Source organism: Schistocerca cancellata, chromosome 3 (assembly GCF_023864275.1).
Source record: "Schistocerca cancellata isolate TAMUIC-IGC-003103 chromosome 3, iqSchCanc2.1, whole genome shotgun sequence".
Taxonomy (NCBI): Eukaryota; Metazoa; Arthropoda; class Insecta; order Orthoptera; family Acrididae; genus Schistocerca; species Schistocerca cancellata.
In genome coordinates this window covers 397,144,051-397,161,564 of record NC_064628.1, presented here as the reverse complement: position 1 = coordinate 397,161,564, position 17,514 = coordinate 397,144,051, and the positions used below count along the sequence as shown (strand labels likewise).

Below are 17,514 nucleotides of genomic sequence, written 5' to 3'. Positions count from 1 at the left end.
CGTACGGGACGATTTGAAGTGGAATGATCATATAAAATTAATTGTTGGTAAGGCGGGTACCAGGTTGAGATTCATTGGGAGAGTCCTTAGAAAATGTAGTCCATCAACAAAGGAGGTGGCTTACAAAACACTCGTTCGACCCATACTTGAGTATTGCGCATCAGTGTGGGATCCGTACCAGATCGGGTTGACGGAGGAGATAGAGAAGATCCAAAGAAGAGCAGCGCGTTTTGTCACAGGGTTATTTGGTAACCGTGATAGCGTTAAGGAGATGTTTAACAAACTCAAGTGGCAGACTTGGCAAGAGAGGCGCTCTGCATCGCGGTGTAGGTTGCTCGCCAGGTTTCGAGAGGGTGCGTTTCTGGATGAGGTATTGAATATATTGCTTCCCCCTACTTATACCTCCCGAGGAGATCACGAATGTAAAATTAGAGAGATTAGAGTGTGCACGGAGGCTTTCAGACAGTCGTTCTTCCTGCGAACCATACGCGACTGGAACAAGAAAGGGAGGTAATGATAGTGGCACGTAAAGTGCCCTCTGCCACACACCATTGGGTGGCTTGCGGAGTTTAAATGTAGATGTAGATGTAAGATAAGGTTCTGCTTTATAGCATGACACACTGTTTTCTATGAAAGCATTCCAAGTATCTGAGACAAGAGGAAATTTGTCAGCCTTGAGGCGTTCAGATCTAGTGGACTTGGAGTCAAACCTCATATATTTCATTATTTCGATAACTCTGTTTTGTACCATAGTTTGTCTGAAAAATGGAGGACCCCATACTATTGAGCATAGGCTTTTGAGAGGAAAATTCTTTGTCCCATACACTCCTCTTGCATGCATTATGGCGACAAAAGCATCCAGTTCTTCAGTGTCTATTGTCCAGGAATTGTCTTGTGTTCAACGACGAGCCTCAGCTTCAGTACAGTGCTTGATGTGGGGCATCGTGGAAGATCTGAAAATTAACCGCGAAGCACTAAGAAGTTTCCCACTTTGAATTTTCCTTTTAGCACATGATGTTGGTCCTGAGCTCTCCCGCAAAATGTTATGACTTTGTAGACCACCTGGAAACATATGAAAAAAGAACAGTATTTTTAGAATGTGTAATGTACTGATATTATATGAGTATATCTGTTCTTGTAATTTTACAAACTAAAACTCTACACAAAGAGCAGAAATATTACTGACCTGCATTAGAACCCACTGGTACAATTTTCCACGAAGTCCCCACTTTTGCTATTTCTTTTTCTTCAGTAGGTTGCCCAGTATCTGTTTTTGACTGACTTCCGGGGGAAGCAAATGATGTCTGCATTGTTGATCTTATAGAGCTACAATTTGGAACATCAGAAGGCATGCTGGATGTAGAAGCTTCATTTTCCCCTAAATTTAGCGGAAAACTGTCCTGGGCTGTGTTTACATCATCACATTCGTTGCACGAATCACATTCTTCATCTGCACACACTGGAACTACTACACTTTCTTCATTGTCCTGATCACTGTCAGAGAACTTCCATCTTTTTTTCTCTGTTCTGCTAGTATTGCAGCGTCTGTTAGCCACTTCTTGTATTTGTAGCTCATGACTGCAGGGACGACTCTCAGATACCGTCACAACAGACAATAACTGAAATCCTTGTTGTCAACTAACCAACAATCGGTGCTGGATTGAATGACACTGTTGTCTCATATTTGAACAACAAAGGTACAACAGTTGATGTGATTTCATATGCAGTATTGCAAAGAAGTAGCCTCTAAATACAGAGAAATGTTGGAGGGGCCAAATTGGCCCCGCTGTCCTTCTCGGTGGTAAGCTTCATATTTAACAACCTGATAAAAATAGGACACTCCAAAATGCGGTGGTTAATATTTCATATGACTGATTAGAAGACACAAAATATCAAGTCAGCCGAACTTACGATTTGCTCAGAAAACAAGTGAAAAGATCGAAAAGGGGCCAATATGGCCCCTTGGTCCTTCTAGTGTTAAACAGAAATTTTGATTTTTTTTGGTGTTTATCATAAGTTTATTCCCCAAAAACAATCTATTTATCTGTAGTCTTAGTAACAGCTGCCTGTAGCTGACGTGGGGTATTTCCTGTAATTAGGATGCTTGTGTCATCTGCAAAAAAAGCATTTGTTTGTGACTCAATGTTCAGGTCTAGATCATTTATATACAGGAGAAAGGGGATTGGCCCAAGAATGGACCCCTGAGGGACTCCTTTATTTAGAACTTCTGCATCTGAGAACCAGGTCCTGGTGTTTTCCTTTAGTTCTTGTTTTATTTGTTTCCTGTTCATCAAGTACAAAGTGAACCATTTTAGTGCAGTGCCTCTAATGCCATACACTTGGAACTTCTCCGACAGTATGTTGCGGTCCAGTATGTCAAAGGCTTTACTTAAGTCTAAAAAATACCAGTGGCTCTTTGTTTTTTGTCAATTGCTTGCAGGACATTTTCTATAAAATCATAGACTGCCCTGGTTGTTTATTTATTTTTGCCGCATCCATGCTGAGAATCAGTGAGAATTTTGTTTTTCTCTTAGAATTCCATTAACCTATTATACTTAACTTTTTCTATGATTTTACTAAAGCTGGTCTATAGCTTTCTATATTTGTTTTCTCTCCTCCTTATGGATAGGGACCACTTTAGCAATTTTTAAACTGTATGGAAATGTGCCTGTCAGAAAAGATGAATTTACTATATCTGCAAGAGGAAGTGAAATGGTTTAATGCATTGCTTTATGATGTAATCAGGAATACTATTAAGCCCTGATGACATTTTCCTATGAGCTGATGCAGCACCGATGATTTCATCTGGGGTTGTTCCATCAGTGTAGATTGAAGAGGAACATGATTGCACTTCGTTTTTTTTGTTTCTTTCTAATATCTGTTTTGTCGCTGAAATCGTGGTTAAGAGTGATATTTTCCAGTTTATGGGACACTTTATTTGCTTCCTTCTTTATGACTTTCCATGCTGCTTTGCTTTTATTTGCTGATTCTGTTATGAACTTAGACCTGGCCATTTTTTTGCCTGTCATATCACTCATCTGTAGATTTGAATGTATTCCTGTATGTATCTGTTTACAAGAGCGGCAGGCTATTGTTTTTCCTATATTTGAGTAATTCTCTTTTCTTCGCATTTGATATTTTGATCCTATTGTTATCCATAGCTTTGCTTTTTTAGTTGTGTCTCTTATTTCTTGTGTGTTGAGGGGAATGCAATTTCAATGTAATCAATGAAGATGCTAGAGAATTTCTCAAACTTTTTGCTGGTGTCATCTATTTGCAAAACTTCTTCCCACCTTTCTCCTGATAACAAGAAGTTTAATGTTTCTATATTGTGTGTATTAAACTGTCTTGCTGTTATAGTTATTTTATAGTTCTGGCTGGGCAGTAAGTGACTTTGAATGGTGACAACTTGAGCTTCGTGATCATTAAGGTGTGTATTTATACATTTTGCAGTACAATTTATATTCACAAATATCTGATCCAAAGCAGTAGAAGTAGTTTTTGTGACTCTTGTTGGGATTGTTATAGTCTGATTTAAGTTGAAATTATCTGTGAGGTTGAGCATGAGTTTTTTTCTTTTGCTGGTTCCAAGAAAATCAGTGTTCAATACCCCACAAAGCATTATTGATTTTTTGTTTAGTACATATTCAAGCTTATTTAGAAATGAGTCAAAATTTCCATCTGGGGAGCAATAAATACATGCTGCAACTGTATTTGCCTCTCTGACTTCAAGGAGTGCCAGCTGAAAGTCTCTTTCTGCACTGAGATTTTGAAACTTATTGGCTGATTTATATTTTAGTCCATACTTGATGAAAATTGTGGTACCTTCATTTTTATAGCTGTTTCTACAGAAATAATTGGCTAGTGTGTATCCTGGTATAGAACAAAAGTCAATTTGATCATTATTTAGCCAGTGTTCTGTAATGCACAGAACATTAATAATGTTAAGTTCTGTATTTAGCAAGATCTCTATATCTAAAACTTTGTTTGTTATTTTGATGGCAAACAGGAAGATGTTTGTTGCTGTAATTTATTTGATTACCAGTACTGGGATTTAGATTAACATTTGAGACTCATAAGGGCATTTTTATTATATCACTGACCTCATTCTTGCTTGGTAAGGATGTGTCCATTGGAGTCTTCTTCTGTATTGATGGTGTCTGCTTCTTTTCTTTCAATGTGCTGTGCACCACTTCTGTATAACAGGGAGATGATTGCTGTTTCGGCGAACAGAGAAGATGTGATGATTTATCCGTTTTCTTTGATGCTGTATGTCTTATCTCCAATTTCTTGACAAAACATATGTTTATTTTTTCCACAACAAGCTGCTTCCCTAGCCCATTTAAGTGTAGTCCATGTCTAGTGTGGAATCTGTGTCCTATACCACTCAGATCAATGGCTTCTACGTTTTCATATTGTGTGCATATTTTCAAGAGTAACACGTTTGCAGCACTTATCTCTTTGTTTACACAGGACCATGGTGGTAGGTCATATCGGTATGGAATAATCATTAACAGGACATTTACATGAGTCAAGTGTCTTAAAAACTTCTTTAATTCAGCAGTAGCTTTACTATACCATGGACATTATAAGTACTGTTGTACAGTCAGTTTAATCTTTGGCACTGTCAATGTCATCATTTACTACTGTACTTTAAGCATAAGTTTAAGTACTATAGTACAGACAATTAAATCTTTACTGCTTTAAGCCAACTTTAAATGTCAGTCACCTTAGTGGAAATAGAATACACTATACATAATGTCAATGCAAATTCTCTGTATTCTCTCAATTTGTATCTTTTACAGTGTATATTCTGATGATGCTCTTGCTCATTTAAAGAGTGAATCCAGTAAATAAAACATACTAAGTGCGTCTTGGGACTGTATTCAGAAACTTAGCCTATCTATTAGTCTTTGCTATCCTCCATCTCCTTACAAAATTGCCCTATAAAAATCTATGTAATTGATGATTGCAATACCATATCTATATAGCCTTTTTTCTTCAGTTACTTGTTACACTATAACAATACACATAACTTTGCAGGTGGCGTGACTGCGTATTTACAACTAGCAGCTCACTGAATTTCGCTGTTGGATATGAATATGTAAAACAATTTTTTGATGATGAAGCAAAGAAAAGTGTAAGTATGTGATTTTAATTTTCTTCACAGTAAAATGTTTGCTCATTACATGTTTGTTTGGTGATTATTTTTTTAAATTTAGTTTATATGTCTTCTGTACTTTGTAAGATAGCTGTAATCACAATGTCACAGAAAAGTTACCTTCTTAAAGACGATTCAGAGTACTGGCTGATAAAAAAAATTCAAATGGAATAAAAATAATAGGAATGAAGGTAAACATTCAGTAAGTAGTTGGGGCACTGAGCAGTCAACAGACACATAAAAAAGACTGAAAACATTGCTGAGATTTTGGACAACATGCGTGCACGCATGACACAGGGCAGGACCTGGCCAATTCACCTGCCCACGACATCCTGTTCCAGTCCTGTCACAGGGCACACTGTGCACGCGCGCGCACACACACACACACACACACACACACACACACACACACACACACACACATTGCCTCAATACTGAGCCTGAATATGAGTCAGCCAGGGGACAGGATGGCTCCCCCAGCACAAGCACGGAGGGTTGTGTCTGCTACACAAGGAGCTAAACAGATTGACATGTTCCACATCCACGAGGATCTCCTCAGCACGGATCTATGGAATGAAAAATGAATCTAATCGAATGTGGAGGAATGGTGTGAGAGTGTGTTCCTAATGCTTCCCATATCTTCCAAAGCGATGTTTCTACCTACCAAATCTACAAAATATCCTTATGCCACCCCTTGCCATGTCCCACTGAAAGACACAGGGCAGGACCTGGCCAGTTCACCTGCCCACGACATCCTGTTCCAGTCCTGTCACAGGGCACACTATGCACTATATGAGGAAGGGCCACCTCTGAAAGCAGTTGTATAATATCTGGTTCTGCTGTAACATTTGCACAGACTTTTACTGCCCAACCAAATGAATGCCTGCTGCCAGACAGTGCTGTGCCATGGAGAAAAGCAGACTATTCACTGGAAGAAAATGCTGCAGAGTGCAAGATATCTGACTTCAGTGGTGCCTACTTCACAATTGGGCCTTACCAGCAGCCCCCCTCCCTTTTCCCCATTACCAGCTTCTTTGAATTACTTGGATGAAACTTGTCCTTATGACACATCTCTTGATCCTGCAATTGTCCTAGCCCCTTCTTTCATCTCTGGTGTCACTGGTGTCACATTCCTGTTATGTTGCCTCACTGCCCCTCCTTTCCAACCATCAGAAACCATTCTACCCCCCCCCCCTCCCCCAAATCTTCAGTCACCCTCACCTCCTTTCTCCCTTCACCCACTTCAATTGACACAATCCTTCACCCCAATTGTGATGGTTTGCCTTCTTTATTTCTTCACTGATTGTCTGCAATGTCGATGTACTGCGTTGCTACACTAGCTGAAAAATGGGGTTTGTAATTCCAACACTGACTATTGTAAATAATGTAACCAACAGGTGCACAGTTGCGTTTCACAGTACGTTAATTTCACTGTTTACAATCCCCCAGTAATACACAGTTAGATTGCCAGTGCACTGTTGTTTAACTTTTGATAAGCCTCATTAATAGTTTGCAGGCAAACTTCCACATATTGCTACAATAGTTTACTATTGAATATCTACGAGCAGTAAAAACCTAACCACAAAGTTCACAGTTCTTGAAGGATAGAAAAGTACATATGGAGCAGACACTGTCATTGTTTTGTGTGACAATTACTTCACAGTTGAGTTGAAGCATTGTTGTTGTTCTAACCAGCTGTGGATTGATTGTCTTGTGACCAAAAATCAGGCCTTTACATGTCCTCACAATAATAGGTACTGAAACTACACACTGTTCAAAGTTAAAGTTACAGAAGTTACAATTAAAACTTAACTCATTAAACTAACTGAATACATCGAAAAATTCATTCCTTTTAACAGTTTCTTATACTACAAGGTTTAGGCTGAATTATTATTTGTTTAAATCATGAAATTAACAAATGTAAATATGCAAAAAATACTTTTGACAAAACTGAAAAGTACATGGGAATTAATTAAGGGCTGGCTTTACTAACATGTTATCAAACAGAGCTAAATAGATTCTTTAAGAATAATATTATTTGTTCCTTCAGATGTTTATAATTAGTACTGAATTTATATTTGTTTATACATCAACAATAGAATTTAAGTTACAAAACGATCACTGATTTCACTGTATAATGAAAGTTTTAACTGGGAATAGTCAAAATAAATTAGGAAATCAATTACGTACATAAAACTAAGCACAAAATTAGATCTTGTGATGTTGTTGTTGTTGTGGTCTTCAATCCTGAGACTGGTTTGATGCAGCTCTCCATGCTACTCTATCCTGTGCAAGCTTCTTCATCTCCCAGTACCTACTGCTGCCTACATCTTTCTGAATCTGCTTAGTGTATTCATCTCTTGGTCTCCCTCTATGATTTTGACTCTCCATGCTGCCCTCCAGTACTAAATTGGTGATCCCTTGATGCCTCAGAACATGTCCTACCAACCGATCCCTTCTTCTAGTCAAGTTGTGCTACAAACTCCTCTTCTCCCCAATTCTATTCAATACCTCCTCATTAGTTATGTGATCTACCCATCTAATCTTCAGCATTCTTCTGTAGCACCAAATTTTGAAAGCTTCTACTCTCTTCTTGTCTAAACCATTTATCGTCCATGTTTCACTTTCATACATGGCTACACTCCACACAAATACTTTCAGAAGCGACTTCCTGACACTTAAATCAATACTCGATGTTAACAAATTTCTCTTCTTCAGAAACGCTTTCCTAGCCGTTGCCAGTCTACATTTTATATCCTCTCTACTTTGACCATCATCAGTTATTTTGCTTCCCAAATAGCAAAACTCCTTTACTACTTTAAGTGTCTCATTTCCTAGTCTAATTCCCTCAGCATCACTCGACTTAATTCGACTACATTCCATGATCCTCGTTTTGCTTTTGTTGATGTTCATCTTAGATCCTCCTTTCAAGACACTGTCCATTCTGTTCAACTGCTCTTCCAAGTCCTTTGCTGTCTCTGACAGAATTACAATGTCATCGGCGAACCTCAAAGTTTGTATTTCTTCTCCATTGATTTTAATACCTACTCCGAACTTTTCTTTTGTTTCCTTCACTGCTTGCTCAATATACAGATTGAATAGCATTGGGGAGAGGCTACAACCCTGTCTCACTCCCTTCCTAACAACTGATTCCCTTTCATACCCCTCGACTCTTATAACTGCCATCTGCTTTCTGTACAAATTGTAAATAGCCTTTCGCTCCCTGTATGTTACCCCTGCCACCTTCAGAATTTGAAAGAGAGTATTCCAGTCAACATTGTCAAAAGCTTTCTCTAAGTCTACAAATGCTAGAAACGTAGGTTTGCCTTTCCTTAATCTTTCTTCTAAGATAAGTCGTAGAGTCAGTATTGCCTCACATGTTCCAACATTTCTACGGAATCCAAACTGATCTTCCCCGAGGTCGGCTTCTACCAGTTTTTCCATTCGTCTGTAAAGAATTCGCGTTAGTATTTTGTAGCTGTGACTTATTAAACTGATAGTTCGGTAATTTTCACATCTGTCAACACCTGCTTTCTTTGGATTTGGAATTACTATATTCTTCTTGAAGTCTGAGGGAATTTTGCATCTCATACATCTTGCTCACCAGATGGTAGAGTTTTGTCAGGACTGGCTCTCCGAAGGCCATCAGTAGTTGTAATGGAATGTTGTCTACTCATGGGGCCTTGTATTGACTTAGGTCTTTCAGTGCTCTTGTAAACTCTTCACGCAGTATCGTATCTCCCATTTCATCTTCATCTACATCCTCTTCCATTTCCATAATAGTGTCCTCAAGAACATCGTCCCTGTATAGACCGTCTATATACTCCTTCCACCTTTCTGCTTTCCTTCTTTGCTTAGAACTGGGTTTCCATCTGAGCTCTTGATATTCATGCAAGTGGTTCTCCTTTCTCCAAAGGTCTCTTTAATTTTCCTGTAGGCAGTGTCTATCTTACCCCTAGTGAGATAAGCCTCTACATCCTTACATTTGTCCTCTAGCCATCCCTGCTTAGCCATTTTGCACTTCCTGTCGATCTCATTTTTGAGACGTTTGTATTCCTTTTTGCCTGCTTCACTTACTGCATTTTTGTATTTTCTCCTTTCATCAATTAAATTCAGTACCTCTTTGGCTACCCAAGCCCTTGTCTTTTTACCTACTTGATCATCTGCTGCCTTCACTATTTCATTCCTCAAAGCTACCCATTCTTCTTCTACTGTATTTCTTTCCCCCATTAATGTCAATTCTTCCATTATGCTCTCCCTGAAACTCTGTACAGCCTCTGGTTTAGTCAGTTTATCCAGGTCCCATCTCCTTAAATTCCCACCTTTTTGCAGTTTCTTCAGTTTTAATCTACAGTTCGTAACCAACAGATTGTGGTCAGAGTCCACATCTGCCCCTGGAAATGTCTTACAATTTAAAACCTGGTTCCTAAATCTCTGTCTTACCATTATATAATCTCTCTGAAACCTTCTAGTATCTCCATGGTTCTTCCATGTATACAACCTTCTTTCATGATTCTTGAACCAAGTGTTAGCTATGATTAAGTTATGCTCTGTGCAAAATTCTGCCAGGCGGCTTCCTCTTTCATTTCTTAGCCCCAATCCATATTCACCTACTGCGTTTCCTTCTCTTCCTTTTCCTACTGTCGAATTCCAGTCACCCATGACTATTAAATTTTCGTCTCCCTTCACTACCTGAATAATTTCTTTTATCTCATCATACATTTCATCAATTTCTTCATCATCTGCAGAGCTAGTTGGCATATAAATTTGTACTACTGTAGTAGGTGTGGACTTCGTGTCTATCCTGGCCACAATAATACATTCACTATGCTCTTTGCAGTAGCTTACCCACACTCCTATTTTTTTATTCAGTATTAAACCTACTCCTGCATTACCCCTAATTGATTTTATATTTATAACCCTGTATTCACCTGACCAAGAGTCTTGTTCCTCCTGCCACCGAACTTCACTAATTCCCACTATATCTAACTCTAACCTATCCCTTTCTCTTTTTAAATTTTCCAACCTACATGCCCGATTAAGGGATCTGACATTCCACGCTCCGATCCATAGAATGCCAGTTTTCTTTGTCCTGATAACGACGTCCTCCTGAGTAGTCCCTGCCCGGAGATCCGAATGGGGGACTATTTTACCTCTGGAATATTTTACCCAAGAGGACACCATCATCATTTAATCATACAGTGAAGCTGCATGCCCTCGGGAAAAATTACGGCTGTAGTTTCCCCTTGCTTTCAGCCGTTCGCAGTACCACAACAGCAAGGCCGTTTTGGTTAACGTTACAGGGCCAGATCAGTCAATCATCCAGACTGTTGCCCCTGCAACTACTGAAAAAGCTGCTGTCTCTCTTCAGGAACCACATGTTTGTCTGGCCTCTCAACAGATACCTCTCTGTTATGGTTGCACCTACGGTACGGCTGTCTGTGTCGTTGAGGCACGCAAGCCTCCCCACCAATGGCAAGGTCCATGGTTCATATGTCTTGTGATATATTCTTTAAAACTGCAGGCCAACCCTCTCCTTTTTGAAAATGCAGATTATACTCACATATGTTAATGGTAATTAGTCAGACAGGAAAAAATGAATTTTTAGATGGCAAAACAATAGGGGAAGTAAGAGTATCCCAGCTTGCTTCGTCACATCACCCCCTCATTGGACTGACCAGATAGATATTGCAAATAGCTAACTGGGCAATTCAATGACCACAAGTAACACCAGAAATTGGTTTAAAATCTACACACACAAAATAGTACATAAGAAATCTTATCAAAACTACAGTACATATGTTTTTTTTTTTCAAATTTATACTTATATGAACTGCAAAATAGCACATAAGAAATCTTATCAAAACTACAGTACATATGTTTTTTTTTCAAATTTATACTTATATGAACTGCAAAATAGTACATAAGAAATCTTATCAAAACTACAGTACATATGTTTTTTTTTTCAAATTTATACTTATATGAACTGGTCATATGAAATCCTCATACAACATATTTACATACACTGTATTGCAGAATTGCACAAAATATCTACGAGTTATACTTTTAACAAAAAATTACGTATCTTCATCATAAGTGATGTCCTTTTTTTTTTTTCTTTTTTAGCAACGATTACATTTAAAGGTACATATCATTTGATACGAGTCCTGTCTTACTTCAAATAATAAATCCTCATGGATTACAATAGATAGAAAACTTCACTTGCTCAATGTTTAGTATTTTTCAGAAGAATTTTTGCACTTTTAATGAGCTTTTACACATTTTCTCACCAAGTTGTCCACACCTTCAACAGTCCAAGTGGCAGTTAGTAAGGAAATGCATTGCTATCAGTTCCCTTGGAGGTGGTTCTCCTATGAGACAAAATACTGTACTTAAGTACACTCTCTTTTACATCTAACTAAGTGTAAGAAAAAATGTTTCTCACCAAAAAACAATATTATATACTACATAGTTCTCATAACATTACAATAATTAGTATTAAAATTGACTATAGTATGGAAGGTGGTGACTATAAAAAAATTAGAGTCAAGTACACATTACACTACAAAACATTACTCTAAGTCATAACTGTCTGAAACTGGTTAAACTTGAAAGATTTGGGTCTCTCTTCCATTTTAAAAATAGCAAAACTCAAGATGTGCAGTAGCATAGATTTACTAATCATTATGTTACTAAAAAAAAAGAATAGAGTCACCACCACATAACTTAATTACTATTTAAATCAAAATTAAGGGGATGGACGTTATACCAAATCATCGCCCCACTTCTCTACTCAACTCTCTGCACTACTTTCATTCAAAAAGAAAATTGAACCCTCACAAAACCACAAAAGATTACCCAGTAGTTGACCTGTCAGAATATTCACAGTGCCACAGTTATCAGTTAATCAGCAAACTTATTGTTCTTCGTTCCAGTATTTCCACTTTAAGCTCGTAATTCCTCAGAACACAAACAGAAGTTTTCAGATACTGTATAGATCCAATGATTCAGCATTATATTACTGGTACCTCACTAAAATATTGCTCTTTCTATTAAGCTCTGCTTCCCTGCTGCAGTGTCATGAATTTCACAATGTCCACAGTACCCATGGTTGCCTAGTTCAAAATTTATGTCCTCAGTATAGTCACATAACATTTGTTTGTACACAGTTATCTTTTGCATTAATCATGTCTGTCAGCTCCAATATTTTACTTACATTTCTTACCTTGTTAACCAGTGGAGTGCATTCTCAAAAAATATCCCTACTGCAGAGACAGGCTCCCTAACCATTAAGACCCTAACATTATTCATTATTTTATTATTTCATTATTGCTTCATATCTAATAAATGAACTCTTGCTCTGCTTATCCAATGCAAAATTGACTCTACTGAGAAACACTCCACAGTAACAGACCCTTATGCTAAGGTGAACGTAACTCTCATTACCGATCAGGCAAAAATTATCACTTAGGAAAACTATTACTTCACTATACTCCATCAAATTGCTTGAGATTCTGGTCTGAAGGTTGATATACATACAAATCTAGCTTACTGTTTCCACACACATTACTCCAAGCAACTATGTTTTAAGTTGGAATTCCTTAATGCTAGAAAAGGCTGTACCAGGGCACAGATAGACAGTTATCTCCATATACTGATTGCACTGAACACAAAAACTTCTATTATACCACAGTTAATATCAATACCTTAGTATTCAAGATGGTTTTTACTGCATATTTCCTCTGTTGCTGCACCAAATTATACTAACTTCACACGTGAGCTGATTACTTCAGATGTTAATTATGGTTTTTTGATAATCTGCACCTTCTCCTCCACATATGCTGATACCTTCCATTTTCTGTTTACCTTACCTCTTTGTTTGAGAGGACTTCTTTGATTGTGGTACCAATTTACTTTCTTCATCCTCTTATGACTCCATTAATTATAACTAACACAGCATAAGAATATAATAGAGGGAAACATTCCACATGGGAAAAATATATCTAAAAAGAAAGATGATGAGACTTACCAAACAAAAGCGCTGGCAGGTTGATAGACACACAAACAAACACAAGCATACACACAAAATTCAAGCTTTCGCAACCAACGGTTGCCTCATCAGGAAAGAGGGAAGGTGAGGGAAAGACGAAAGGATTTGGGTTTTAAGGGAGAGGGTAAGGAGTCATTCCAATCCCGGGAGCGGAAAGACTTACCTTAGGGGGAAAAAAGGACAGGTATACACTCGCGCACACACACACACATATCCATCTGCATATACACAGACACAAGCAGACATTTGTAAAGACAAAGAGTTTGGGCAGAGATGTCAGTCGAGGCGGAAGTACAGAGGCAAAGATGTTGTTGAAAGACAGGTGAGGTATGAGCGGCGGCAAATTGAAATTAGAAATTAGTGGAGATTGAGGCCTGGCAGATAGCGAGAAGAGAGGATATGCTGAAGGGCAAGTTCCCATCTCCGGAGTTCTGACAGGTTGGTGTTAGTGGGAAGTATCCAGATAACCCGGACGGTGTAACACTGTGCCAAGATGTGCTGGCCGTGCACCAAGGCATGTTTAGCCACAGGGTGATCCTCATTACCAACAAACACTGTCTGCCTGTGTCCATTCATGCGAATGGACAGTTTGTTGCTGGTCATTCCCACATAGAACGCTTCACAGTGTAGGCAGGTCAGTTGGTAAATCACGTGGGTGCTTTCACACATGGCTCTGCCTTTGATCGTGTACACCTTCCGGGTTACAGGACTGGAATAGGTGGTGGTGGGAGGGTGCATGGGACAGGTTTTACACCGGGGGCAGTTACAAGGGTAGGAGCCAGAGGGTAGGGAAGGTGGTTTGGGGATTTCATAGGGATGAACTAAGAGGTTATGAAGGTTAGGTGGACGGTGGAAAGACACTCTAGGTGGAGTGGGGAGGATTTCATGAAGGATGGATCTCATTTCAGGGCAGGATTTGAGGAAGTCATATCCCTGCTGGAGAGCCATATTCAGAATCTGATCCAGTCCCGGAAAGTATCCTGTCACAAGTGGGGCACTTTTGGGGTTCTTCTGTGGAAGGTTCCGGGTTTGAGGAGATGAGGTAGTGGCTCTGGTTATTTGCTTCTGTACCAGGTCAGGAGGGTAGTTACGGGATGCAAAAGCTGTTTTCAGGTTGTTGATGTAATGGTTCAAGGATTCCGGACTGGAGCAGATTCGTTTGCCACGAAGACCTAGGCTGTAGGGAAGGGACCGTTTGATGTGGAATGGGTGGCAGCTGTCATAATGGAGGTATCTTTATATACACACACAAATAATTCTAGAGAAACCTTTCGTACAATATTTCTGTACTAAAGTATGCTGCTGCACCAAATCACGTGACAGTCAAAGAAAGAATGTTTCTGATTCGCTTATAAACTACAGATAGGATAGAGGAAGAATTTGACTGCCTCAGGAAACACAAAAAATGAGACAGACAGCTGGGGTAAGCATTATCATCGCATAATGAATCCAACACAGATGGTTGAACTCCCTGCTTGCTATTTGCACAAGAAATTAGTCTTAAATGTTACACCAATGCTGAGATTTTGAATCACCAACAAACAGCACTCCAACAGCTGTCCTGCCAATTCCACAGTTAATAGTACCTCTTGTTTCATGCTCTTTGATAGCTTACCAGTAGCACCAAGAATTTTTATTCCAGAAACGTGCATCATCACTGTATCCTCTGTGTTCTTAATAGACTGAAAAGATGCCTGTGAAATGACGCTCAAATCGCTAACACTTTCCAGTAAATACTTAACATGTATACTTGTACGCTTTTTGTTATTACAGGGTGCCACACTTCCTTTTTTCTTACCACATTGCCATCATTATCACTACTGGATTTGTCATTGCTTTCATTGTTACAACTACTGTCAGAATCAGACCCACTGTCACTTTCTCTATGCTTTAGATTTTGTACCCCTTCCATGTTTTTCTCCATTTCAGTCAATTTTGAATCTACATTTTCATTTACTGTTACCAGTTTTTCCTCTACCTTCATTTCAAAATCATTTTTAATCTGGTCAATTTGTTTCTTAAGTTTAACTCTACTTTCAGCACAAATTTCTTGGAAGCCTCCACCCCCCTACTATAGTCATCACAAAGTTTCTCTCTCTTTTCTACTCATTTACTACTTATCACTGCTAATTTCTCATCAGTGTTATGTACTACTTTCTGTATACTATTTCCCAACCTACTAATGTCCTTTTTCATACTTTTTCCAACCTACTAATGTCTTCTTTCGTACTCATATTACTCAAACAACACAAACTACTCACAATTTACCTTAACATCACTTCCAAATTTTCGTCTGCCATAAACTTTTACCCTTGCTGACTTTTGCTACTAGGTTCCTCCCTCTTAACCTTAAATATTTCATCCAATTCAGTACTGTTTTCGTCCATTTCGCCCACATCACCATACAATGTATATGACACTTTTATCATTCCATCTACAATAGGAGTTTCATCCCTATCATCCCAAATTACATTCATGTTTGATTTATAATCACTATTGTCTGCTGAATCAGTCCCACTTAAGTCTTTCTGTTCATTTAACAACGTAACCTCCACAGCTTTGTTCTTAGTCACACTATCTTGTTCGTTAAGGTCACTCATTATGTATCACATAAAACAACTTTTGGTATGAAATTACCTTATTCTCATTCACTCTTCTTCTGCTGCTCTGTAGGTGTCATCTCGATCTGTACGGCTGCGGCAACTTGTAATTCTCTCGGCGAGGCATCTTGTTTATCTCTGGTCAGCTGTGTCCACCTGCGTGCTGATTGGCTGCTCCTGTACTCAGTGTCTGTTTTCATAGAACTCACTCGATGATTGGTTGCTGTTATACTATGGCCATGAAACCCATGGGCTGATTGGCTGTTACACCACTGCACTGTAAACTGCTGTTGAGTTCACTGTTAAAAGTTCACGAGTCCTATTTTATTGTGGCTACATACAATATTCCTCACCCAGGGCACCACATCTGATGGTTCGCCTACTTTATTTCTTTGTTTCTTGTCCTCGGTGCCGATGTACTGCGTTACTACACTGGCTGAAAAGTGGGGTGTGGAGGTACAACACTGACTACTTTAAATGATTTAGCCGACAGATGCGTATTTGCGTATAACAGTTTTTTACTTTCACTGTTCACAGCCCCCCAATATTACACAGTTATATGTAGCCAGTACTCTATTGTTTAACTTTCGACAAGTCTCATTAATAGGTTTCAGGCGAACATACACGTACTGCTACAGTAGTTGACTGTTGAACATCTACGAGCAGCAAAAGCTTAATCACATGGTTCACAGATCTTGTAGAATAATAAAGTACATATGGAACAGAAAATGTCATTGTTTAACACATGGCCTAATTGTGTTACACTTATTTTACGGTTGCGTTGTAGTTGATCTAACCAATACAGGTTCCTCGTCTGAAACTCGGCCATGGACCAAAAATTTGTACCTTAGACAGCCTCACAATAATAGGTACTGAAACTACACATTGTTTGAAATTTAATTCATAGAAATTACAATTGAAACTTAACTCATTAACGAATATAAGTATGCAAAAAATACTTCTGACAAAACAGAAAAGTACTTGGGAATTAATTAAGGGCTGGCTTTGCTAACATGTTTTCGAATAGAGCTAAATAGATCCTTTAAAAATACTATTAGTTGTTCCTCCAAATGTTTACAATTAGTATAGAATTTATATTTGTTTATACATCAACAATAGAATTTAAGTTACAAAACAATCACTGATTTCACTGTATAATGAAAGTAATAACTAGGAATAGTCAAAATAAATTAGGAAATTGATTACATACATAAAACTAAGCACAAAATTAGATCTTGTGCTATATTCTCTAAAACTGAGGGCCAACTGTTCTCTTTCATGAAAATGCAGATTACACTCACTCTAACGCTTTAGATGACAAGAATTGATGTGAAGTTGGATTGCAAAATTCACACCTCTCTCACCTCAGCTGACTTATTTGGGAAGCATTGCCGATCTTCTCAGGATTGTCGGCTATGTCAATCTCCAAAAACTTCTTCTCTAAAGAATACTGCCGGTTAATGGAATTTATCAGGCTCTCTCTCTCTCTCTCTCTCTCTCTCTCTCTCTCTCTGTCTCTCTGTCTCTCTCTGTCTCACCCCCCCCCCCCCCTCTCTCTCTCTCTCTCTACTCATGAAATAAGTGGATACTCACAGAATACTTTTAGTTTAGTCTTGGTATATTTCAACTTCCACAAAGCACAAATTCACCATTTCTCACATAAATATTCGAAAGTTTGCAAGTCAACCGATTCATCTCACATT

The 17,514-nt window shown here is 38.5% G+C and overlaps 1 protein-coding gene across 1 annotated transcript in view; it reads left to right on the top strand.

Annotated features, from left to right (window-relative positions):
- The window catches only part of LOC126176727 (neprilysin-4-like), a 142,487-nt gene that overhangs the window by 78,970 nt on the left and 46,003 nt on the right, over positions 1-17,514 (top strand). Inside the window, exon 11 of the mRNA XM_049923896.1 lies at positions 5,044-5,140. Within this exon, the coding sequence (XP_049779853.1) occupies positions 5,044-5,140 (97 nt within the window). The remainder of the gene's footprint in view (positions 1-5,043; positions 5,141-17,514) is intronic.